Genomic DNA, 25437 nt, shown 5'->3' with positions numbered 1-25437 from the left:
GGCCCTCAGGCTGGGCCCCCTTAGCCCATAACAAGGTTACAGATATATAGAAACATTGGGGTAACAGCCACCCTGCTATAGTTCCAGGGGTACCCAGGGCACAAATAAGCACTCACCCCAAATCTCCCCCTAACTGGCCTTCAGGCTGGGCCCCCTTAGCCCATAACAAGGTTACAGATATATAGAAACATTGGGGTAACAGTCACCCTGCTATAGTTCCAGGGGTACCCAGGGCACAAATAAGCACTCACCCCCAAATCCCCCCCTAACTGGCCTTCAGGCTGGGCCCCCTTAGCCCATAACAAGGTTACAGATATATAGAAACATTGGGGTAACAGTCACCCTGCTATAGTTCCAGGGGTACCCAGGGCACAAATAAGCACTCACCCCAAATCCCCCCCTAACTGGCCTTCAGGCTGGGCCCCCTTAGCCCATAACAAGGTTACAGATATATAGAAACATTGGGGTAACAGTCACCCTGCTATAGTTCCAGGGGTACCCAGGGCACAAATAAGCACTCACCCCAAATCCCCCCCTAACTGGCCTTCAGGCTGGGCCCCCTTAGCCCATAACAAGGTTACAGATATATAGAAACATTGGGGTAACAGTCACCCTGCTACAGTTCCAGGGGTACCCAGGGCACAAATAAGCACTCACCCCAAATCCCCCCCTAACTGGCCTTCAGGCTGGGCCCCCTTAGCCCATAACAAGGTTACAGATATATAGAAACATTGGGGTAACAGTCACCCTGCTATAGTTCCAGGGGTACCCAGGGCACAAATAAGCGCTTGCCCCCTAACTGGCCTTCAGACTGGGTTACAGATATATAGGAACATGATGGTAACAGCCACTCTGAAAGTTCCAGTGACTAGCCGTAAAAAGTAAAAAAATATACGTTTTCCTGATATTCTTTGTTTCAAGTGTCCCTTATGGCACCTTATGTTGCCATACAGGTCGGACACGTCGAAGGCTGGTTCTGATACTAAAAGAAAACAGCCCATTGGTTCACATTCAAACATATTAAAATTGACACCCCCCTTTCCCAAAGTGCCATCAAATCAAGTTCTAAATTCCCTGGACCACATAATAATGACTTTCCCCAATGGACTAACAACCTACTGATCATTGCACAATGGAAGGAAGAAGTTGTGTTGTTGTTGTGTGCCCCCACCACTTCCCTAATCTGCAAGGCAACTACATTGCACCATAAATTGTGGCACATACTCTTTTTAAAGGAGAAGCGTTTGATTAACTGTAGGGCAATTCTTGAATCCTAAATTTAGCTCATCTCAGCCCACAGTAAAACCATTACCAAAGAAAACCTTTCTGATACTATTTTTATTATTTAAAAGTAAAATGGCTATGCTCATAAAGATATGCTCATTTGGTGAGAACGCAAACAAGTGGATCTTTACACAATACTGCAACTGGCCAGATATCTATTGGATAGGCCATTAGATAGGGCCCATACATGGGCAGATTATGTGCCAACTCAGTCTGAGGGGGGATTGGCAGCTAAAATCCACCCATGTACAGTTTCAGACTGGGGTGACGGGACACCGGAAAAAAACCCTATGGGCCCCACACCCTATGGGCCCCACCCACCCAGACTCGAAACCCCACCTGCCCCCCCAGGGTGTCGGTTTGAAGAGCAGGTTGATCTCAATGGAACATCTTAACTGATGGCCTCTTACGTTGGGGCGGTGGGGGAGAGGGAACACCAGGTTCATCTACCATCCCTTGGGACAAAGGGGTATGAAACAGTGGGGTGATGGTTTGGCAGATTGGAGGTTGTATAACAAAGCAGGGGTATTTAGTTGGGGTTAACATAAGAAAGGGATGTAAAGCGGCTACAGTACCAGTACAAAGAATGGTTGAGATATGTAGGATAACGCAGATAGTAACTTGTTAGCTTGGGTTCTTTTCAAACCCTATATGACTTCTGCCCATTCCTGCACACAAATCCAAGGATGTGCAAGCATACTGGAATTAGGGGTGGGTGCCCTTAAGGTGCCCACAGTAGAAAAAAAGGCATTTAAAAATGTAGAAATAATGTGGATGGAGTGGGCTAGGGCATCACCAGCTGCAGTCCTGGCCACTTGCACCACTTTACTGTATCTACTAAGATTAACCAGGCGCCATCCCTGCCTTATATTAGCCATTATCAGAGCCAACCCTTCCTTGATTCACTCAGACTCCAAACTGGAGAAATATCACAGATTAATATGACTCTTTAACCTAATTTAATTTTAGAACCTACTGACTGCCAGTGTAAAGCCAGGTATACACGGCAAGGGCACCAAGAAATCAGAACTTTAGCCTATTTGGCCGGCTACATGCTGGGCTACATGCTGTGTCCTGTATCACAGACAGATTGTCAGTCTGTGATACAGGACACCATAAAAAAATGGTGAGTAGGCGGGATATATATATATATGGGCATTGTGCAGCGCCTTGACTTACTATAATGATAATTTTAGATATATTGCAATAACGCTTCCCTTTTAAGTTAAATGTTTAGTGGTTTCTTTCCTGCTGAAGAAATAACAATGTGTGACTTGTGTGAGCTTTTTGGTTGCTATGACAGGATGTAAGTGCTAGCATGCACTGTATTCGACTCTTGCAGACAACCCTGTAAGTACAGGCATCGGACCCCTTATACCGAAACCCATTTTCCAGAAAGCTCCAAATTACGGAAAGGTCATCTCCAATAGACTCCATTTTAATCAAATAATTCACATTTTTAAAAATGATTTCCTTTTTCTCTGTAATAATAAAACAGTAACTGTACTTGATCCCAACTAAGATATAATTACCCCTTATTGGGGCAGAACAGTCCTATTGGGTTTATTTCATGGTTAAATGATTCTCTTTTCTCTGTAATAATAAAACAGTACCTGTACTTGATCCCAACTAAGATATAATTACCCCTTATTGGGGGCAGAACAGCCCTATTGGGTTTATTTCATGGTTAAATGATTCCCTTTTCTCTGTAATAATAAAACAGTACCTGTACTTGATCCCAACTAAGATATAATTACCCCTTATTGGGGGCAGAACAGCCCTATTGGGTTTATTTAATGGTTAAATGATTTCCCTTTTCTCTGTAATAATAAAACAGTACCTGTACTTGATCCCAACTAAGATATAATTAATCCTTATTGGGGGCAAAACAATCCTATTGGGTTTAATTACTGTTTAAATATTTTTTTTAGCAGACTTAAGGTAAGAGATCGGAATTACGGAAAGACCCCTTATCTAGAAAACCCCAGGTCCCGAGCATTCTGGATAACGAGTCCCATACCTGTATTGGCCAATGGCCAGTAAAAATAAAGTATCATGATTCATTGCACAACTTTTTATGTCAACCTGCATGCATGGCTACAACTGCTCTTCCTTTTATATATAGCTTTCAATTGGGGGTCACCGACCCTAGCAGCCAAAAATGTGTTGCCCTTTGAAGATACAATTGGTTTAATTAATTTTCCATCATGCAAACCGCTTCCTGGCTGATTGGGGGCTTCTTCAGTTCAACTAGTAGAAGGGAATTGCCTGACATCTTGAATTGTAGTTTAACTACCTCCTCGAGGTAGTCATGCCCATTATGAGCCACAAACCAGAGATTCCCATTAATAACAATGATGGTCATATATATCCTTTGGATCAGCAGAATTTTTCCATTGAAAAGCTCTTATGATTTTACAGATATGTATGAAACCTAAATCCTATTCAATATTCTAAATAAGGACCCAAATGCTCAATTGTTTCCATATAAGCAATGAATCCCATTTTCTGCTTTCTCAGTCACCTCACTGACCCTGCTGAGATGCAGGGAGTCCCCGCCTGACCAGTACTTAATGGGACAATGACTAAGAATCAGGAAAATAAGTAATTTAATAAAGACAACATTATTAGTTTGGTGTATTTGGAGCTCTGGTCCAAGGGATCCAGATGTAAGTTTAATTCAATTGCTTGAGGATATTAAATAAGGAAAGAAATAGCATAAGGGCAGGCAGCTTCCTTACAAAGATGTTAACTAACTGCTTCCCATCAATGAGATGAAGATCTGTTTCTGGATTTACCGACATTATTACATTAATATATGAGTGAGCGTGACCTGATAAAAGGCTGATGTGGCAATATGCCCCCACCCATTGTACTGTCACAGCTGTCACCTAACAAACCCATGCTATGTATGTCATTTATAATAAATTACAGTAGAAAGAGGGTTTAACTGCTGCTGTCTTTGTTGACAGAATTGTCTATATGCTTTGTTGCCCATAGAGATTCCCACATTGTGGGGCTGGCCCACAAAAGGCAAAATCAGAACATCATGGAAGTGACAGCCTAAAGGCTGATATAGATCATAGCCCTAACTAACCTGTAAAAATGTTTGATTTTATTACATTAAAGTTCTATACAAAAGTGAGACATGTCCATCTGTATATATTTAAGTCAGCCCTATAGGTATCTGCCTCAGCCCTGACCAGGTATTGTTTATGCTTCATTTTGGGCTCGTACATGGGCCAATAAGTTGCCAAGGAGTGGCCTAGTTAGCACAAATGATTGACCTGTATAGAGGGGCACAACTATAGAGCAAGCAGATCTTAAGACTGCTAGCGGGCTCAGTAGGGCAATGGCCAATAAGCTGTTTCTATATATGTTGTATTATTCCTAAAGCTAAGGGGGGGGGGGGCTTTAAATAAGTTTGCTGTGGAACCCATTACGTTCTAGTTACATCACCCGTGTGTCGCCTGTTTACACAGAAAGAAGGTTTCTGGCTGTATGTTAGACCAAAACATATAGTGGGATAGTAAATAATCTACAACAATGAGCCTTTGGTTCTGTTGAGGTGATCTAACCTGCGTGCTACCTATTTCTATTCCCAAAGGCAATAATAAGAACATGTCGGCATTAGTTCTGGAAACAGGTTCAAACTGGGATTCAAAATAGACCCTGGCATTACACAGAGGCCCAAACAGCCCCCCCAGCCCAATAAATAGTGAGTGTCTGTGGTACCTTACAGCCCCCCTGGCATTCCCAGTACCCAGAGGCACAAACAGCCCCCCCAGCCCAATAAATAGTGACTGTCTGTGGCACCTTACAGCCCCCCTGGCATTCCCAGTACCCAGAGGCACAAACAGCCCCCCCCCCCAGCCCAATAAATAGTGAGTGTCTGTGGCACCTTACAGCCCCCCTGGCATTCCCAGTACCCAGAGGCACAAACAGCCCCCCCAGCCCAATAAATAGTGACTGTCTGTGGCACCTTACAGCCCCCCTGGCATTCCCAGTACCCAGAGGCACAAACAGCCCCCCCAGCCCAATAAATAGTGACTGTCTGTGGCACCTTACAGCCCCCCTGGCATTCCCAGTACCCAGAGGCACAAACAGCACCCCCCAGCCCAATAAATAGTGACTGCCTATGGCACCTTACAGCCCCCCTGGCATTCCCAGTACCCAGAGGCACAAACAGCCCCCCCCAGCCCAATAAATAGTGAGTGTCTGTGACACCTTACAGCCCCCCTGGCATTCCCAGTACCCAGAGGCACAAACAGCCCCCCCCAGCCCAATAAATAGTGAGTGTCTATGGCATCTTACAGCCCCCCTGGCATTCCCAGTACCCAGAGGCCCAAACAGCCCCCCAGCAGCCCACTAAATAGTGACTGTCTGTGGCACCTTACAGCCCCCCTGGCATTCCCAGTACCCAGAGGCACAAACAGCCCCCCCCAGCCCAATAAATAGTGAGTGTCTATGGCATCTTACAGCCCCCCTGGCATTCCCAGTACCCAGAGGCCCAAACAGCCCCCCAGCAGCCCACTAAATAGTGACTTGGGAACGGGGGCATCAGGGCAGTGATGGTGTGAAAATGGAGCATGTCCATTGGTGGAGCCACACACAATATGACACTTGCCGGGCCCATTTGAAGATTTTTTTGTGTGTGTGGGTCCAACGCAGAGTAGTTCCACTGGGCTGGGGCCTGAGGTGAGTGATTACAGTGGATGCTAACAAATTAGTACCCCCTGTGATAAACATTTTCTTTCATTATGGAAGTTTATGGGGGGTTTTAAATCCCTTTTAAGTAAAAAAAAATATGTAGGAAGGGTTGCAGTAGCAATAAGCTAGGGGACCCCACAGACGTGGGTGCTGTCTCCAGAAGATGGTGCTGAATCCTATTTTGACACCAATATCCTGTGTTATAGACAGAAATGCACGGCTGCACGCTATCCTCAGCTTTTCTTTGCACTCAAGAGGGTCCGTGGGTGGAAACAATCAGAAACAAGAGAAATTAGAGAAGGAAGTGTTAAAAACAGGAAGGCGCAACCAAATATCTGCCTGACATGAAAAGTCAAGACACGAGCGAGGAGATGGGAGCCATAAGGAAGAGAGATTAGTGAGAGAGGAAAGTGGGCACGGGTAAAAATAAATGGAAGAGAAGCAACTGAACAGAACAGGGTAAATTTAACAGGGTAAAACAGAGAGGCTTCTGGGAAAGAGAGTCATGAAAAGAGCAAGAGAGAGAAATTAGCTTTGGGTAGGGAGGAGAGATGGTTGAGCGCTGGGACACTTAGATAAGTTATTTGGGACAAAAGCAGTGCGGGGAATAATAAGGGAGATCAGATAAGGGTGGAGGGAGATATAACAGTGAGCAAAGGATAATGGAGAAGTGAGGCAGGCAATGCAAAGGGCAATAATCTACACAAGAGGCCAGTGATCAGGCATCGCTCCGGGTGCTAGTGGGGACAGGTTCCAAGCAGCAAGGAGGGTGTAACAGAAATCCGTGCCCATGTGGAAAAGATATTCCTGGGATGTGCCACCAACACCCCCGGAGGAGGAGACAAGGTTAGTGCCCGTGAATATGTATATATAAGTGTAAAGGAGTAGTTCTTTAAAGTATGTTCTACAGCAGGGGTGGCCAATACGTCAATCGCGGTCCACCAGTCAATCCCCCGTAGATTTCTAGTGGACCGCCATCAAGCCAGGGATGTGGAAGTGCTGCGCGATTACGTACGTACACATTCACGCCGGTCGCAACTGCAAAAAGTGTGGCCACCCCTGTTCTACAGTGTTCTGTTTTCATTCAAACCACTGCCTGGTTGCTAGGGTAAATTGTATCCTAGCAATGAGAGAGCTTGAATTGAGGAGCTGCTGAAAAAAAAGCTAAATCAATGAAAAACAGCGAAAAATAAAGATCAATTGTATAGTAAACGTGAATTATCCCCTTTTAATTGACTTTCTTACCCTGATATTTGATATATTTTGCAAGAATGAATAAGTTGTATGCTAGGGGATGGGAATGAAAATTCTCTCAGGTAGGCGGTTGAGTGTGGTAGTTCAGCTACATCTTGGTAGGTGAAAGTTGCACATGTTTACTACAGAGAGGGAAAAGGGTTGCACTGCATTTGTCACAGGTTGGATTTGGGGCAGAGGGATATCTGGTCCATGTTATTCCTGTATGAATGAAGACCTGTAGGTGGAGATGAGTATGTGGGCACTTGGCTTCATAGCAAAATGTGTGTAAAAGATTGTATTTCCCCCCCACTCGGCTTTTAACCTGCCAGTGCTTTGCTGCAATATTCTTTTGGTTCCTTTCATTGCTCACTTGTATCATTTATACTGTGGTACAGAATGGGAACCATTCAATGAAGTGAGAGAGGGGAAGCAGGAAGTGGATTTTGATATCGGCTTGGTCAGCTGGTGGTAAAGAGGCAGAGAAAGGGATGCTGGGTAATTAAGATAAGGCTGCCTGTCAGATAGTTATGAGGAGGCAGAGTGTTGGGGGGGGGGGGGTAGGAAGGTGCCATTAAACAGATGGAGGTTATTCACGTTACTAGAGGGGGAGAAATACCAACCAAGTATTGCACTGGGTCTCTGAATATTGTCTGCATAGCACTAGTTAAATGCCATCATTAGAGATTATTATTGGAAAATATGAACTGATTGTAATGGGGGCTAGTCCTTTACTTGGTCCTTTCACTTTGCTTTACAGTAACTATTTAGTACCGCATATGGAGATTCTTCACAGATATTGGATATGTATTTGTAATATATATATACATATATACAAATGCGAGGGCCCTGCCATACTGGTTGCCAAAGTAAACTGTGGGAACTACTATCTAAAATGCTTGCGGATTTGGGATTTTGCCAAGGTATATCAGCAGATGGAATGTTCAAGTTTGGACATAGCTGTGATTCCATAGGGTCCCTGAGGTGACGGGCAGCATGGTCAAACTTGACAAAACTGCCTGACCAAATCTGGGCACGTATTACAGCTTTACCAAGCCGGACATACACTACTACTGGGAGCCACCTGGCTTGTTGGTACCTACTGGATTCCAATTCCAGTACAAGATAGCTCTAAGGATCTAGTGGGGCTAGGGTTGCCATTTTTTAACATTGCCTTGCCGGACAGTGGGGGAGGAGGTGATGAAAGAGGGTGGTCTGTGATTAAAGAAGTTGGGGTTGTGCCACAAAGGGGGGGACAGTGCCCATATTGAACAACAGTCTACCAGTTCTGTATTTGGGTCGACACTGGTCTTTATATAAATAATGCAAAGATAAATTTCATAGGAGATCTTTTTTTTTAGGAGAGTTTTTTTTTTTATACCTAGTTCATTATAACAATACCCTTACGTGCTCACTCATTGCTTGTCCTGAACCAACATTTCCTAGTACTCTAACATTTATTTATATTTCTTGGTGCCTTTCATTTTATATATATAACATCTAGTATCGATAAAAATAAGGCATATTTCATCACGTCATTAAAGGGGTTATCATTGTCGGATTGCCCCCAATGTCCCCACCACAGCCTTCACACACACATCCCCCCTCCACAGGGGCCCCCACCACCCGTCCGACCCCCTCCCCTGAATGCGCGTAAATGAAAGTTACCTGCAGCGTGTCGGGGGAGGGAGACGGGCGGCTCGGTGGAGCGCCCTAAAGCGATCGGGTCTGGGCCGCCGGGGCCCAGCAGGTTTTTTCCCGGTGTCCCGGCATCCCCATCCGACCCTGGTGGTTATTAACATATTAACTATAATTTTTAGGGGGCCATTAACGAAAGCTCCGATTTTTTTTGTGCAGAAGTCGCAAAAAAAAAGTGAAAGAGATTTACTGTGCTTTAAAACAGCTAAAAATAAGCTAAAAATAAGAATTCAACAATTTCCCAGCTAAAACTTGCTGAGATAATGTAGAAGTCAATGGCGGATGCCCCTTTCTTTCCCTGGAGGCAGGGTCGGACTGGGCCGCCGGGACACCGGGAAAAATCCTGGTGGGCCCCGGCTCTAGTGGGCCCCGGCGGCCCAGACCCGCTCCCCCTGCCTAAACGCTCCTGCCCCGACGCGTTATATTTACGTGCTCAGGGAAGGTCGTCGGGTGGGGGGCCCCTCGGGGGGGGGTACGCTATGGGCGCGGGCCCCAGTGGGCCCTCCACACCCCAGTCCTGCCTGGAGGATCCTTTTTTCCTTTAAAACGTTAGAGGTTTTCGGATTTTTGACACTGTTTCTTTGTGCGGCAATTCGAAACAGTAGAGATCCTGGTTTTTAAATTTGAAAAATTTGCACTTTGGTGACTTTTCAGTGCCGGAACTACCTATACAACAGACAGGGTGACAGGAGGGCCCGGACCACAAGCTCTGCTGTATTCAGGCCCGGATTTGTGGCGAGGCCACAAAGGCCCGGGCCTAGGGCGGCACATACACAGGGGCAGCATGCCGCCCCGCCGCAAGCAAATTTTAACATTTTTCTCCCATACGGAGCAATGGGGACACCTCCCCACTGCGCCGTATGGGAGGTCTACGTTTGGCGCTTGCGCATTAGCGGTCACGGGGGGGGGCTTGTTCGCGCATGCGCAAGTTAGGCGCATGCGCATTCGCGCCGGCAGCGGCCGAATGGGGGCGGCCTTGGGGTGCCCCAAGTAGAAATCCGGCCCTGGCTGTATTGTAGTCCCCCTCCCTGGCCCCTCTCCTAACACAATTTTTTTGTGATTTATTATGCGACAAAACTGAGACAAATCTGAAAGCAACAAAACACCATCTAAAAGCTGCTGAGATTATGTAGAAGTCAGGTGTCCCTTTTACAAGTTCCTTCCTTTTTTCACATCCTTTTTAATTCATGTCTTAAATCTTTTAATAAATAACTAGTCATACCTCCCAACATTTGAAAAATGAAAAGAGGGACAATTTTTTTGACCACGCCCCCTTTTGTGGTCACGCCCCAATTACCACACCCCGTTTTAAAAAAAATACCCCTTTTATATAGATCAAATGGCGGGAGCAGACGAAAATGTGCTATACCCTCATACTGAACGACCTAAGGAAAACAATACAGCAACTCCTACATTAAAATACAAATATAGAGAGAAGGCAGTCAGTTATAAGTGAGTTATAACTAAGTACCAGTTTTTCCCCCCATACACAGTAGCCCCCATACACAGTAGCCCGCCCCATACACAGTAGCCCGCCCCATACACAGTAGCCCGCCCCATACACAGTAGCCCCCCCATACACAGTAGCCCGCCCCATACACAGTAGCCCCCCCATACACAGCAGCCCGCCCATACACAGTAGCCCCCCCATACACAGTAACCCCCATACACAGTAGCCCCATATACACAGCAGCCCCCCCATACACAGCAGCCCCCCCATACACAGTAGCCCCCCCATACACAGTAGCCCGCCCATACACAGTAGCCCCCCCATACACAGTAACCCCCATACACAGTAGCCCCCATACACAGTAGCCCCCCATACACAGTAGCCCACCCCATACACAGCAGCCCGCCCCATACACAGTAGCCCCCCATACACAGTAGCCCCCCAATACACAGTGTCCCCCTATCACAGTAGCCCCCTATCACAGTAGCCCCCTATACACAGTGTCCCCCAATCACAGTAGCCCCCAATCACAGTAGCCCCCTATACACAGTGTCCCCCTATCACAGTAGTCCCCTATACACAGTGTCCCCCTATCACAGTACCTCCCATAGGAGCTCCGCCTTCTTCTGCGGCTTCGTTATGCCTCTCCTTGCGCTGCGCGACAGGCCCTTTTATAAGGTTGCGCCTGTGCGTAATGACGTCACACCCACAGGCGCAACCTTATAAAAGGGACTGTCGCGCTGCACAAGGAGAGGCATAACGAAGCCGCAGGCGAAGCGTGAACATTCGGCACAGCAAGCGCATCCCGCTGTGCCGGATAGTTCCATGAATGTCCCACAATGCGGGACATTCATGGAACTATCCGGGACAGCGGGACGCGCCATAAAAAGCGGGACTGTCCCGCGAAAAGCGGGACAGTTGGGGGGTATGAACTAGTAAGTCATGGTTTTGGTGGAAATGAGTTTAGTGGTGGTTTCAAAAACCTTGCGCCCCCTAGTTTTGCTATAGAAGTTGCTAGAAAACATAATTATAGATGCAAGAAAATTCACCAATGAGAATTCTACTGATAAATAACTTCATTATAAATACAGAAGAAGTGACCAATGAGAATGCTGATTCCCAGCACTGTGTCAGGCACCTTGCTGGTACCTTACATATAGAGATAATGATGGCATTTTCCCCTCATTATATGGCACAGGAATCAGACATGGGGATAAGGACAGACTTGTTCAGTGCTGGGAAACTGGGTTTAATGCTCCCAACTCCAATTGCAGGAACAGAGAACATGGAGCCAGATTTATATCAGCTTTTTTTTTTCATTTTAAAGCAGTCGCTGGCTGTGGAGATTTGGGTAAAAGTTTAGAAAAAGTTTTATTGCGCAATATTACTTTAAGAATACAACCTTGATGTTGCTGGACTACAGCTCCCAGCATGCCTCACCCTTCATTATATGTTACTTTATTCTGGGATTTGTAATCCAGCAACAAGTTTAGTAAAGTTTAGTAATGTAGGGTGCTAGCCAGTCAAAATGTTACAGGGTAACCCCTTTTGGCTATGGTTATCTTAGGCTTAGCCAATAAAGGTGTCACCTTTATACCACTTTTTATTTCAAAAGGGTAACCCTGTAAAGTAAAAGTTTAGTTAAACCCAGCAGGGTTTCCATCCCTTTGAATAGCAGTCATTTTTTAAAGTTACCAGAAGGTGGCGCTCGCTACTTCTTTTGTAGTTCGTCTCTCAGCCTGAGCAGGCAACAGAAAGGACGCCTATGTGTGCGGGTCCTCGGTGTAGGACGCACAGGCTTCAAACACTTCCTGGTTGGGAAGAGTCTTGTTATTGTGAGCTGGGAAGTGACAGGAAACGTGTTGTGTGTCAGAGGGGAAGGAACCCTGCATGCCTTTAGCACTGCTGACTGGGGCTGGGAAGCTTCGCTGGCAGCCATAGGGTATTGTGTATGTGGCAGGTACAGTGGGCTGTGTGTGTGGGGCAGGAGGGCAGAGTGGGCAGAGTGGGCAGAGTGGGCAGGAGAGCAGAGTGGGCAGAGGCTTAGGCTGATACATATCTTGCCCCACTGTGTATTCCTATTAGTAGTAGGGGTGTGTGTAACTGACTAGTAGTAGTGCATTATTCCATTAACCCACCCCCAACATTGGGATCAAAAGCAAATACCTAAGCTGCTTATCAGCCAATGTCCCCTATACCCTCTAGTATGTGCTTTTCTGTATAGTTACGCCCCTTCGTGTGTTAATGGATTCCTACCGCCGTCACTAGTCTATTGCTAGTCGTGTCACTATTGTATTATATTACTGTACAGGGATCTGTCCCTTATTCTCTTGGCACTTTCTGATTGTATCTGTGTTTGGGGTGTAGGGTTTCCAGGCTCGGCTGTATACGGGGATTACGGTTGCCACACTGCTAGTTAGGCTGCTCATTCATCTCTAGAGTCGGTTTGTTCTTGGATTAAAGGGAGACGGAAGGCGTTTTATAGTCAGGTTTCAAGTGACAATGGACAGCCATAGTACAACAACAGGGTTGTCATTGTGATCGCTTGGTTTGTAAGTAGAAAGCAGTGTCTTGACACAGCCATGGAGTAAGAATAATTGTCGTGTATGTGTATAATATTAGGGCTGTGTCGTTGTGTGTACTGATACCAATGCCTATGTAGACTTTTGCAATGTTATTTTGCATTGTGTGTACACACCGGTATCTGCAAGCAGTATGCACAGTGCTCTGTGCTGGGCAGATTCCTAAGGCAGGACTTGGCGCTCTCTTCCTTTGATTCTGGGAGCATGGCGTGAGGCCACACGGTTGCGTAGATTTCGGGGGGGAGGGGGGGGCAGGTAAGAGGGCATGGACGAGGACTTGGGCAATAGCAGCTCGGGTGCTTCCAGCGAGTCGGAAAGGAACCCCGAAACCGAAAGGCTTGTGGTGAGCCGAAGACACAGCGTCAAGGCCTTCAGCGGGCTTCGATTCTTCAGGCGCAGGTGAGCCAATGGTTGGAAACTTTACTTTGCTGTTACTGTATGACTTCCTTACCCCATGATAGTCTGCAATGTGGCAGGCATCTTCATTTAAAGGAACAGTAACACCAACAAATGTGTTTTAAAGTAATTAAAATATAATGTACTGCCCTGCACTGGTAAACTGGGGTATTTGCTACAGTAACGCTACTATAGTTTATATAAATACCCCGCTGTGTAGCCCCAGGGGCAGCCATTCCTGCACTGGTACAGCTGGGGTGTTTGCTACAGTAACCCTACTATAGTTTATATAAATAACCCGCTGTGTAGCCCCGGGGGCAGCCGTTCCTGCACTGGTACAGCTGGGGTGTTTGCTACAGAAACCCTACTATAGTTTATATAAATACCCCGCTGTGTAGCCCCAGGGGCAGCCATTCCTGCACTGGTACAGCTGGGGTGTTTGCTACAGAAACCCTACTATAGTTTATATAAATACCCCGCTGTGTAGCCCCCGGGGGCAGCCATTCAATAGGAGAAAAGGCACAGGTTACATAGCAGATAACATATAGGACACTGTTGTATTCTACAGAGTTTATCTGTTATCTGCTATGTAACCTGCTCCTTTTCTCCTATTGAATGGCTGCCCCCGGGGCTGCACAGCAGGGTATTTATATATAAACTATAGTAGGGTTTCTGTAGCAAACACCCCAGCTGTACCAGTGCAGGAATGGCTGCCCCCGGGGCTGCACAGCAGGGTATTTATATATAAACTATAGTAGGGTTTCTGTAGCAAACACCCCAGCTGTACCAGTGCAGGAATGGCTGCCCCCGGGGCTACACAGCGGGGTATTTATATAAACTATAGTAGGGTTTCTTTAGCAAACACCCCAGCTGTACCAGTGCAGGAATGGCTGCCCCCGGGGCTACACAGCGGGGTATTTATATAAACTATAGTAGGGTTTCTGTAGCAAACACATAACCTTTACCAGTGCGGGGCAACAGTACATTATTGTTTAATTTCTTTGATATATTTTCATTTTTTGGTCTTACTGTTCCTTTAAAACTAACATTAAAACCGGGCCAATTTTTCTGCTAAATAACTTGTATATTTGGTATAATCAAAACATTGCACTGCACTTGCTGTAATCCCCTCTGACTCTATGGTTTAAGCGCAGTCCCGCTCCTAATTTGTCATTTTATTTTGTTTATACGTTCTTGTGGTTGCACTGTGTGTGTTGAATAAAGGACTGTTTCCATTTGATGTTGTCAGCGTGAATCTGATGACTTTATATATTTTCCACTGGTGAACGCTACTTTCCAAGTCATGATCTTGTGGAACAAAATATCGTATGATGTGTTTTTGTGTTATTAATTCCATTACAGGGGGGGGCGGGGAATCCCTTCATTAAGCGATTTAAGGTAGAATATGATTAATATAATGCAAGAAGTGTGCCCTCTGATCTTCTGTGTGGTTGCATTTTTCAACCGCTTTGATGTACTGTTCTATAAAATATTGAAGTTAGATTTTTATATTTTTTTTATTTGTCTGAACTTATGTTATACTTGTAGTTCAGACGCTGCAGATCCACAATTCTCACTATCTCTCCTATAGATGACCTAGTGCAGGGATGCTGGGAACTGTAGTCCTGGAACAGTTGAAGCAACAAAAGTCTAAAGGTGGCCATACACGGGCAGATTGCAGTTGCCGATTTAGCTTTTTCAATCGGCAGCTTACCTGCCCGTGTATGGGGCACTTTGACGGGCCTACCAACCAATATCTGACGGGCCCCCCAACCAATATCTGACGGGCCCCCCAACCAATATCTGACGGGCCCCCCAACCAATATCTGACGGGCCCCCCAACCAATATCTGACGGGCCCCCCAACCAATATCTGACGGGCCCCCCAACCAATATCAAGGTGGGCCTATCGGGGAGAGGTCTTGGTTCACTACCTTGCCAAAAAAGTTGATCTTTCAGTGTATGGCAAGTTCTGTCCTTATGTTTCATATCTGATTCTTCTTAAAGGGGTACTTGTAAGCAATTTTTCAATTGGTCTTCACTCTTTTCAGCTTTCAGCTGAGAGTCACTGACCCCGGCAGACAAAACAATAACTACTGCTATTGTTAAGGTCCCCATACACGGGCTGATTCTAGCTGCCGATATAGGTCCCTTAGACCGATTCGGCAGCTTATCGTCCCGTGTAGGGGCACTATCGACGGGCCTGCCAGACCGATATCTGGCCTGAAATCTGCCAGACCTCGATGGGGCAGGTTAAAAAATCTAGTCGGATCAGGGACCGCATCGGCTCGTTGATGCAGTCCCCGAACCGACTTTGCCTATACCTGTCGTTATTGCCTGGATTCTCCCAATATCGCCCACCCGTAGGTGGGGGATATCAGGAGAAGATCCGCTCGCTTGGCGATATTGCTAAGTGAGCGGATCTGAAGGTGTATGGGGACCTTTACTTTTTATTCCTTATCTTTCTATTCAGCCCTTTCATATTAATCTTTCAGTCTTTCATTCAAATAACTGCCTTGTTTCTAGGGTGGATTGGACCCTAGCAACCAGACTGTTCAGGTGCCTCCAACCCTGAACCGGGTCCTGAATTTAGTGCATCTCTGGTAATAACATGCATAAAGCAAAACAACGTTATTGTTACTTTTAAGTTTCTTTCCATTTAGGTCTCTCCTACTCCTCTTCCTGTCAATCGGCTTCCTGGTTGTTAGGGTAAAATAAACTATAGCAACCAGCTGCTTTAATTTCAAACTGGAGAGCTGCTGAATAAAAAGCTAAATAATTCAAAACCCACAAAAAATAAAAACTCTTTAGTCTCCGAATATGTCATATACTAAGAGGCAGATTTATCAAAATTCAAATCTCATTTCTGGGGTTTTTTCTTAACTTGAAAATCTTGAATGTGCACATTTTTATGAAGGTGTGAAACTCAAATTCTCAAGTCTGGTAAATAAAAACTAAATAAATACATTCAAACATTGATAAGTGGGCCCCCGAGTTAAAATAAAGGTGTACTACCCCTTTAAAATGATCTCATGGAGAAACTCCATCGTCGTTTAACTTTAATTTATTTATTAAGACACAGCAGTGAATTGTGATGCAAATCGGTCAGTTGCATCAAGTGCATTTGTTGCCCCACATAACCGCTTCCCTTTTTACTAACTGAGAGATAAGGGCAAATTAAAGCCTGGTGCAATGGGCATTAGCCCTTAAATGTAGATAAGTGTTGGATTGGTTCACTTTCTGGACCCAAAATCAGGATCCCTATGTGGCACCTTGTGCCCTAAGGGCCAATCAGTCGTTATGGAATGGAGACCAGATTAGTTACCCTAGGCACAACAGACCGGTACAGACTTGTTCCATTCCACGCTGTGTTGTTATCTGCCGCATATTAAGGGAAAACTGTATTCCTATATATTCCTATATATTCCTATATATTATAGTTTTTTAATAGCCCAGGGCCAGAATATTCTTTCAATGGCTCCCTATGAGAATCATTTTTTTCAGGTGAGTATGACCCGGCTAGCATTGGTGCTAGCCCTCTCAGGGCAATTATCATAGGGACTGGTGAGGGGCTATTTGAAGCATTTTGGCCACCCGAGGTATGTACTGTAAAGAAAAGGGTTTTAGTGGTACTGTCCCAGACCAATAAGTGTTAGGCTAAATGTTTACTTTTGATCCTGGATCCCCGGGTATTTATAGAAGGGTGACTTCTAATGTGGTACATTGTCGGACTGGGACCACAGGGGCCCACCAGAAAACTTTACATCGTAGGCCAAACTCTCCATACTATTTTTCCTCCTTTCCCCACCCAACCGCGTTATTCTCCTAGTATCTTTTATTTACACGCTAGCATCTATTCTTCCATTTATTTTTCCTCTTTCTTTCCATACAGAAATAGGGAATGACCATGAAACAGGCCAAATGCTCAGGAGCAGGAGGGCCCACTTACACCTGGGCCCACCGGGAGTTTTCCTGGAAACCTGGTGGGCCAGTCCGACACTGATGTGGTATGTTCATGTATCTTTAGCCTTGTTAAGGTCAGCTCAAGTCCACGTTATTCATGTTATTCTATTGTGGGGATATGCTCATGTGAGGTGCAACCCCAGAGGGGTAACGTGCATGAAGAAGGCAACCCCACTGAGGCAGCTCATGCTGCACGGGCAAAGCAGGCCCATGCTAGTCCTAGGAGGCTCAGTAGCTTAGGCACTTCAGCTTAGCTGCATTCTGACTTTCTTTATCTGTGGTGAGTTTGTATGGTCTCCCTATATGTGTATATCTGGGTACCCCAGTTTCCTCCCATACGACTACAGGCAAGTTATTTGGCTACTGATAAAATTGACCATAGTGTGTGTGTAAATGTGATGGGGACCTTCGATTGTAAGCTTACTAGGGCAGGGACTGATGGGAATGTGATAGGGACCTTCGATTGTAAGCTTACTAGGGCAGGGACTGATGGGAATATGATTGGGACCTTAGACTGTAAGCTTCACTGGGGCAGGGACTGATGGGAATGTGATAGGGACCTTAGATTGTAAGCTCCACTGGGGCAGGGACTGATGGGAATGTGATAGGGACCTTAGATTGTAAGCTCCACTGGGGCAGGGACTGATGGGAATATGATAGGGACCTTAGATTGTAAGCTCACTGGGGCAGGGACTGATGGGAATATGAAAGGGACCTTAGATTGTAAGCTCCACTGGGGCAGGGGCTGATGGGAATGGGATAGGAACCTTAGATTGTAAGCTCCATTGGGGCAGGGACTGATGGGAATGGGATAGGGACCTTAGATTGTAAGCTCCACTGGGGCAGGGGCTGATGGGAATGGGATAGGAACCTTAGATTGTAAGCTCCATTGGGGCAGGGACTGATGGGAATGGGATAGGGACCTTAGATTGTAAGCTCCACTGGGGCAGGGGCTGATGGGAATGGGATAGGAACCTTAGATTGTAAGCTCCACTGGGGCAGGGACTGATATAAATTATGTATGATCTCTGTAAAAGGGTTGATTATACGGGCCGGCACTATATAAATAAAGTATAATAAAAGGTAGGTTTAGTAGGACGGTGCTGCTGGCTGTGGGAAGCACCATAGTAAAAGGTATATTTGCTGAGCACGACAGGGCACTCTATGGCACAGGCTGCTTCAGTCGAATGGAATCTGCTCTTCTATTCGCCCCCACACACACACACATATACACACACACACACACACACACACACTACTCAGGCTCTTTTATCTGCTGAAGCTTCATGATGTGACATATTCCTGCCATCCTGTGGGTTATGTAGCACATTGTGAGGTGTCACATGCTTCACTTGCACCCAGTAGCGAGGGTGTGTTCTCAAAAATGCTTCTTTTTTATCAACTTTTCTCTGAATGATAAAGAGGTAGAATAAGGTTCTATACCTCTTATTCCTTCTATCACTGGTCTGTTTGCCTGGGTCACTGACCTCGGTAGCCAAGAAAAGAAATATTGGCTGTGGCTTCACTTCATCTTTCAAACGGCTGCCTGGTTGCTGGGGTAATCAAGGCCTAACAACCAGACAGCCAGACAAATTGCCCTGGGATAAAGGGACCCTAATGTTCCTGTTGGGGCATCATTTGGAATATTATCTGCTTGCTTCTAATAGGAGGTAGCAGTGGATGCTGATGAGTAACATCTGACATTTAAACTCTTCCGCTGGGCCTGTAGTTTAATGCCAGGGCTGTATGACCACTGTATACATGGAATGGCAAGGCCTATTTTGACTCCCACTCCAGACCTGACAGTCTATTTTTGCTCCCTTGGGTTCTTTCTGGCTTTCTGGAGTCTCTCCTACCTTTCCTTTCAATAATTTTTATTTGCCTTTTGATTTTTATGCAGCGGATATCAGAATATAACAGTCAAGTTTCAGTTACTCCCCAACCTTTCTTACTCGTGAGCCACAGTCAAATGTAAAAAGACTTGGGGAGCAACACAAGCACCATAAAAGTTCATGGAGGAGCCAAATAAGGGCTGTGATTGGCTATTCGGGGCCTCTGTGCACCCTATCAGCTTACAGGGGCTTTATTTGGTAGGAAATCTTGTTTTTATTCAACCAAAACTTGCCCCCAAGTCAGGAATTCAAAAATAACTCCCTGGTTTGGGGGCCCTGAGAGCAACATCCAAGGGGTTGGGGAGCAACAAGTTGCTCTTGAGCCGCTGGTTGGGGATCACTGCTCTAGAGCCCCCCCCCGGGACTCTTTCAGCGTTTTCTCTAGCACCCCACTGGCTCTTTTAGTGTTCTTCCTTTAGCACTCCCTGGGCCCTTTCAGCGCCCCCTCCCTGTAGCCCACCCCTGCCTTCTTTCAGCTCCATGATACTAGAACTCTGCACTCTTACTTCTATCTTCATTTCTGGGTATTTTTCATTATTCTGCAATCTGTAAACCTTTCATCAGAGAATATTGCAGCACACCCTTTCCTCAGATTCTTTTTTTTTTTTTTTTTTTTTTTAATTTTACGCAATTGTCATGTTTTTGGTGGGTTTTTTTTTTTTTTTTTGCCTGAGTTCAAGCGACATTGAAGCTGTAAGCAGGTGTTGCACCTGGTGCAGTTGTGTCCAGTTTGGCAACATTAACTTAATGGAATACTGTCATGGGAAAACATGTTTTTTTTTTTTTTTCAAAACGCATCAGTAAATAGAGCTGCATTGTAATCTGTTTTTCCCATGGGGCTAGCCATATTCTTCATTTCCCAGGGTGCCACTGCCACGTGACCTGTGCTCTGATAAACTTCACTCACACTTTACTGCTGCGCTGCAAGTTGGAGTGATTCCTCCCCTCACCCCTCATCCCCAGCAGCCAATCAGCAGAACAATGGGAAGGTATCAGAATAGCACTCAATAGTAAGAAATCCAAGTCCGGCTTGGGACTCCTCCAGTTACATGGGAGTAGGAGAAACAATAGGTTAGCTGAAAGCAGTTCTAATGTGTAGCGCTGGCTGAAAGCTCAGACTCAGGCACAATGCACTGAGATGGCACCTACACACCAATAAGACACTAATAAGGAGATAAATGCAGCCATTGAGCATACTTCCCTCGCGCTATGGGCCGACAGAGTAGCCCATTAAATGCATTGCGCTGCGAGGAGCCGTGCTTATTCACTGGAACAGATGGAGAATGCTCATTGGATGTTATTTATATGGGAGTCAGAAGCTGCTTTTATTGAGAGGAGTGAGTAGTAGCAGTAAATGTCAGGCTCTAATTTGCTTAATTACTTACATTGGCTGCTTTCCCCTCTCATAGCTGCTTTGTATAAGACTTAAATCTCATTTGTTTGTCTCTAATTTTGTGCAGTATTAAAGGGGTCATTTACCTTTACATTAACTTTTAGTATGTTTTAGAATGGCCTATTCTTGGCAAGTTTTCAATTGGTCTTGAATGATTTGTCTGACACTTTGCAGTTTTCAAATGGGGGTCACTGACCCCAGCAGGCAAAAAACTATTGCCCTGTGAAACTACAGTTTCAATGTCACTGTCAATTTTCAATTCTTATCCTGCTCCTATGCATCTTTCAGTCTGTCATTTAAACTACTGCCCATTTGCTAAGGTAATTTGGACCCTAGCAACCAGATAACTACTGAAATTTTAATCTAGAGAGCAGCTGAACATAAAAGCTAAATAGTTCAACAACCACAAGCAATAAAAAAAAATGGAGACCAATTTGAAATTGTCTTGGACTATGGCTCATACTGGAAGTGAATTTATATCTGAAAATAATAATAATAATAATGCAATAATAAAACAGTACCTATACTTGATCCCAACTAAGATATAATTACCCCTTATTGGGGGCAGAACAGTCCTATTGGGTTTATTTCATGGTTAAATGATTCCCTTTTCTCTGTAATAATAAAACAGTACCTGTACTTGATCCCAACTAAGATATAATTACCCCTTATTGGGGGCAGAACAGCCCTATTGGGTTTATTTAATGGTTAAATGATTCCCTTTTCTCTGTAATAATAAAACAGTACCTGTACTTGATCCCAACTAAGATATAATTACCCCTTATTGGGGGCAGAACAGCCCTATTGGGTTTATTTAATGGTTAAATGATTCCCTTTTCTCTGTAATAATAAAACAGTACCTTGTACTTGATCCCAACTAAGATATAATTACCCCTTATTGGGGGCAGAACAGCCCTATTGGGTTTATTTAATGGTTAAATGATTCCCTTTTCTCTGTAATAATAAAACAGTACCTTGTACTTGATCCCAACTAAGATATAATTACCCCTTATTGGGGGCAGAACAGCCCTATTGGGTTTATTTAATGGTTAAATGATTCCCTTTTCTCTGTAATAATAAAACAGTACCTTGTACTTGATCCCAACTAAGATATAATTACCCCTTATTGGGGGCAGAACAGCCCTATTGGGTTTATTTAATGGTTAAATGATTCCCTTTTCTCTGTAATAATAAAACAGTACCTGTACTTGATCCCAACTAAGATATAATTACCCCTTATTGGGGGCAGAACAGCCCTATTGGGTTTATTTCATGGTTAAATGATTCCCTTTTCTCTGTAATAATAAAGCAGTACCTGTACTTGATCCCAACTAGAATATAATTAATACTTACTGGAGGCTAAATAATCCTATTGGGTTTCAATGATGTTTAAATGATCTTTTAGTAGACTTAAGGTATGGAGATCCAAATTACAGAAAGATCCCTTATCGGGAAAGCCCCAGGTCCTGAGCATTCTGAATAACAGGTCCTACACCTGTATATTGTGGCAGCAGGGGATGCTGGGAGTTTTCTAAATTCATGATATGTGTATAATATGTTCCACTGATGGGCCGTTGGCTCACTAAGAATCATGGGAGCTGTAGTTCTTGGCTGACTGTGCAATAAGAAATATCCCCTCTATGGCTAGAATCTTCTGCCTCCTCAATAGGAAAGTGCAAGAAACCATTCCTCATGAATAACAACAATTCACTTGGGGTTATTTCCTAGCGCCTCTCCCATGTATTACTGTGACCCGCTCGCAGCCTCAGTGTCAGTGCTCTTTAAAGGAGGACTTTATCCGCTGGAACAATGCAATGCTAATTCCCCATCCATACGTTTGCACTTCCTTGAATGACTTGTATTTCCTGCAGGCCGTGGGGGGGGGGAAACATACCTTCCTCTAATGTACTATTGTAGCCTATGGCCTAGGGTAACCCGGAGCGTGGGCGACACTCCTCCCAGAACCGACAGGCTAATGGCTATATGCCTAAAGGCCCGAATGACAAAAAAAAAAAAAAACAAGGTTCCGAATGACAAAAAGGCATTCTCTCATAGACTCCATTATAATTAAATATTTCTAATTTTTAAAAATTGATTTCCTTTTTCTCAGTAATAATAAAACAGTACCTGTACTTGATCCCAACTAAGATATAATTACCCCTTATTGGGGGCAGAACAATCCTATTGGGTTTAAATTATGTTTAATTTATTTTTTAGTAGACTTAAGGTATGGAGATCCAAACTACAGAAAGATCCCTTATCCGGAAAGCCTTGGGTCCGGAGCATTCTGGATAAAAGTCCCATACCTGTATTTTTTACATTCTCTGTGCTCAATTTCCAATTGGTCTTCATTTGTAATTTGCGTTTTTTGAACTATGTAGCCTTTTGTTCAGCAGCTCTCCAGTTTGGAATTTCAGGTGCTATCTGGTTGCTAGAGTCCTGTTTAACCTAGCAACCAGGCAGTGATTTGAAAAGGAGACACAAATATGAATAGAGGAGGGGCCTAAATAGACAAATAAGTAATAAAAAGTAGCAATAACAATAAAATTGTAGCCTTAAAGAGCAATAGATTTTGGCTGCTGGGGTCAGTGACCCCCATTTGAAAGCTGAAAAGAGTCAGAAGAGAGCGGCAGATACTATAGGCAACTATAAATAATGAAGACCATCAGTAATCATGGCCCCCGTACTACAAACTTTAACTCATTGATCACCCAGGGACAGAGGGTCTTGACTAGCTGTGGATATTATGGATGCACAATCTTACAATACCCCTTTAACTGTAGAGGAGGAAGCAGACCCCACAGTTGTGAGGGGGACAGGACCGGGGGGGTCTGCTTCCTCCATAGCTTTAGCGAACCCCCCCTCCCCACTGCTCTCTTACCTGATAGCTAGCAGGCGGAGATGGGGGACGTGAGGATGTGCTTACGTTGTACCCCGGGCCCCTATGAAGGCTTTTTTTTGCAAGGGGGGCCCACTGTGGCCTAGGAACGCCACTGCCCCTGATCCTCCCAGCAACACCCAATTATGCCAAATCTCTGCTCACATTTAATAAAAACCTCACCCGCTCTCCTGCAGGCCAGCCAATTTACAACCTGTTCTTAAGGACCCCTTGGCCCTAGGACCCCTGACTGCAGTACCACTTGTACCCCCTTGATGGCAGCCCTGAGAATGCCCTCTTGGCTGCTATACTTCTCCCCTTTACTTGTTCTCTATCTCCTGTTGGACAATGAAGCGCCCCATGGCAGGGCACTTAGGTATCGTTGTCCTTTTCTCCCACAACCCCCCTGCAGTGCCAAAATCCCCTATGTTTTCACTGCTGTATTGTTTATTATGGTCTAATACTATTATAAATACAATGAGAAAAAGTAGTGGCCCATTAATGTGTCAGGAAATGTATGTAATAGGTAAATGGGTAGCAAGGGGCCAGCTTGCAATTGCAAGAGCTACAAACCCCCTCCCACTACTTCCTGCTCCAGTTCTTCCAGGTCAGGAAGTTGTAACATAGAGTAACTGGTACAAAACAGGAAGTGATATTATAGGAAACGGCTTCCCCTTGCTCCTTGCAACATACCTTTACATTTATATGTCTGTAACATACAATATGTTTTAGCATTTATTTTCCATAAGCTTATTGGTAGCAGCAGAAATCCGTTCTCCTCCAGATATGTTATTGAGTTGGCTTCTGATGCCTTGTTTCAGGAGCCAACAGTAATTTCAATTAAAATTAAAAAAAAAAATATTTTAAAACTAATGAACATTTTCAACTAACTTGCATTGGAAAGTTGCTTTGTTCTTTAATTGTTCAAAAATAATTTTTTGGGGAGGGGTTCCCTGGTTGGTGATGCATATTTGAATTTGTAGTTACAGGCTGCCTATTTGCAAAATATGTGTAAAGGCACATTTGCAAGATTCAAATGATTCTTTTAATAGAGCTCCTGTTTATTTTGGCAGGTCACAGTCAGAAATATAGCCTCTGGGAAGGGGTTGGGGCTGTGGGATAGCAGGAATAGTAGGGAGAGATGGTGCCTATAGTAACAGTGGGATAATAGCCTCTGGGAAGGGACTGGGGCTGTGGGATAGCAGGTATAGTAGGGAGAGATGGTGCCTGCCTATAGTAGCAGTGGGGGGATAATAGCCTCTGGGAAGGGACTGGGGCTGTGGGATAGCAGGTATAGTAGGGAGAGATGGTGCCTATAGTAGCAGTGGGGGGATAATAGCCTCTGGGAAGGGACTGGGGCTGTGGGATAGCAGGTATAGTAGGGAGAGATGGTGCCTATAGTAGCAGTGGGGGGATAATAGCCTCTGGGAAGGGACTGGGGCTGTGGGATAGCAGGTATAGTAGGGAGAGATGGTGCCTATAGTAACAGTGGGATAATAGCCTCTGGGAAGGGACTGGGGCTGTGGGATAGCAGGTATAGTAGGGAGAGATGGTGCCTGCCTATAGTAGCAGTGGGGGGATAATAGCCTCTGGGAAGGGACTGGGGCTGTGGGATAGCAGGTATAGTAGGGAGAGATGGTGCCTATAGTAGCAGTGGGGGGATAATAGCCTCTGGGAAGGGACTGGGGCTGTGGGATAGCAGGTATAGTAGGGAGAGATGGTGCCTATAGTAGCAGTGGGGGGATAATAGCCTCTGGGAAGGGACTGGGGCTGTGGGATAGCAGGTATAGTAGGGAGAGATGGTGCCTAATAGTAGCAGTGGGGGGATAATAGCCTCTGGGAAGGGACTGGGGCTGTGGGAAAGCAGGTATAGTAGGGAGAGATGGTGCCTATAGTAGCAGTGGAGGGATAATAGCCTCTGGGAAGGGGTTGGGGCTGTGGGATAGCAGGTATAGTAGT

General features: G+C 45.1%; 1 protein-coding gene across 3 annotated transcripts in view; it reads left to right on the top strand.

Moving 5' to 3' along the window:
• The window catches only part of dgkz (diacylglycerol kinase, zeta), a 100583-nt gene that overhangs the window by 13024 nt on the left and 62122 nt on the right, over window positions 1-25437 (top strand). The window contains exon 1 of one of the 3 annotated variants that reach the window (XM_004913383.4): window positions 6407-6840. The exons of 1 other annotated variant lie outside the window; for it this stretch is intronic. In XM_004913383.4, the coding sequence (XP_004913440.1) occupies window positions 6785-6840 (56 nt within the window). In that variant the 5' untranslated portion in view covers window positions 6407-6784. Of the gene's footprint in view, window positions 1-6406; window positions 6841-12133; window positions 13357-25437 lie in introns of those variants that run through there. One more of the 3 variants, XM_002934096.5, reaches the window with a different exon arrangement.

This window comes from Xenopus tropicalis, chromosome 4 (genome assembly GCF_000004195.4).
Source record: "Xenopus tropicalis strain Nigerian chromosome 4, UCB_Xtro_10.0, whole genome shotgun sequence".
Lineage (NCBI taxonomy): Eukaryota > Metazoa > Chordata > Amphibia > Anura > Pipidae > Xenopus > Xenopus tropicalis.
The sequence above is the reverse complement of the archived record's forward strand: the minus strand, read 5'-3'. Positions and strand labels throughout refer to the sequence as shown.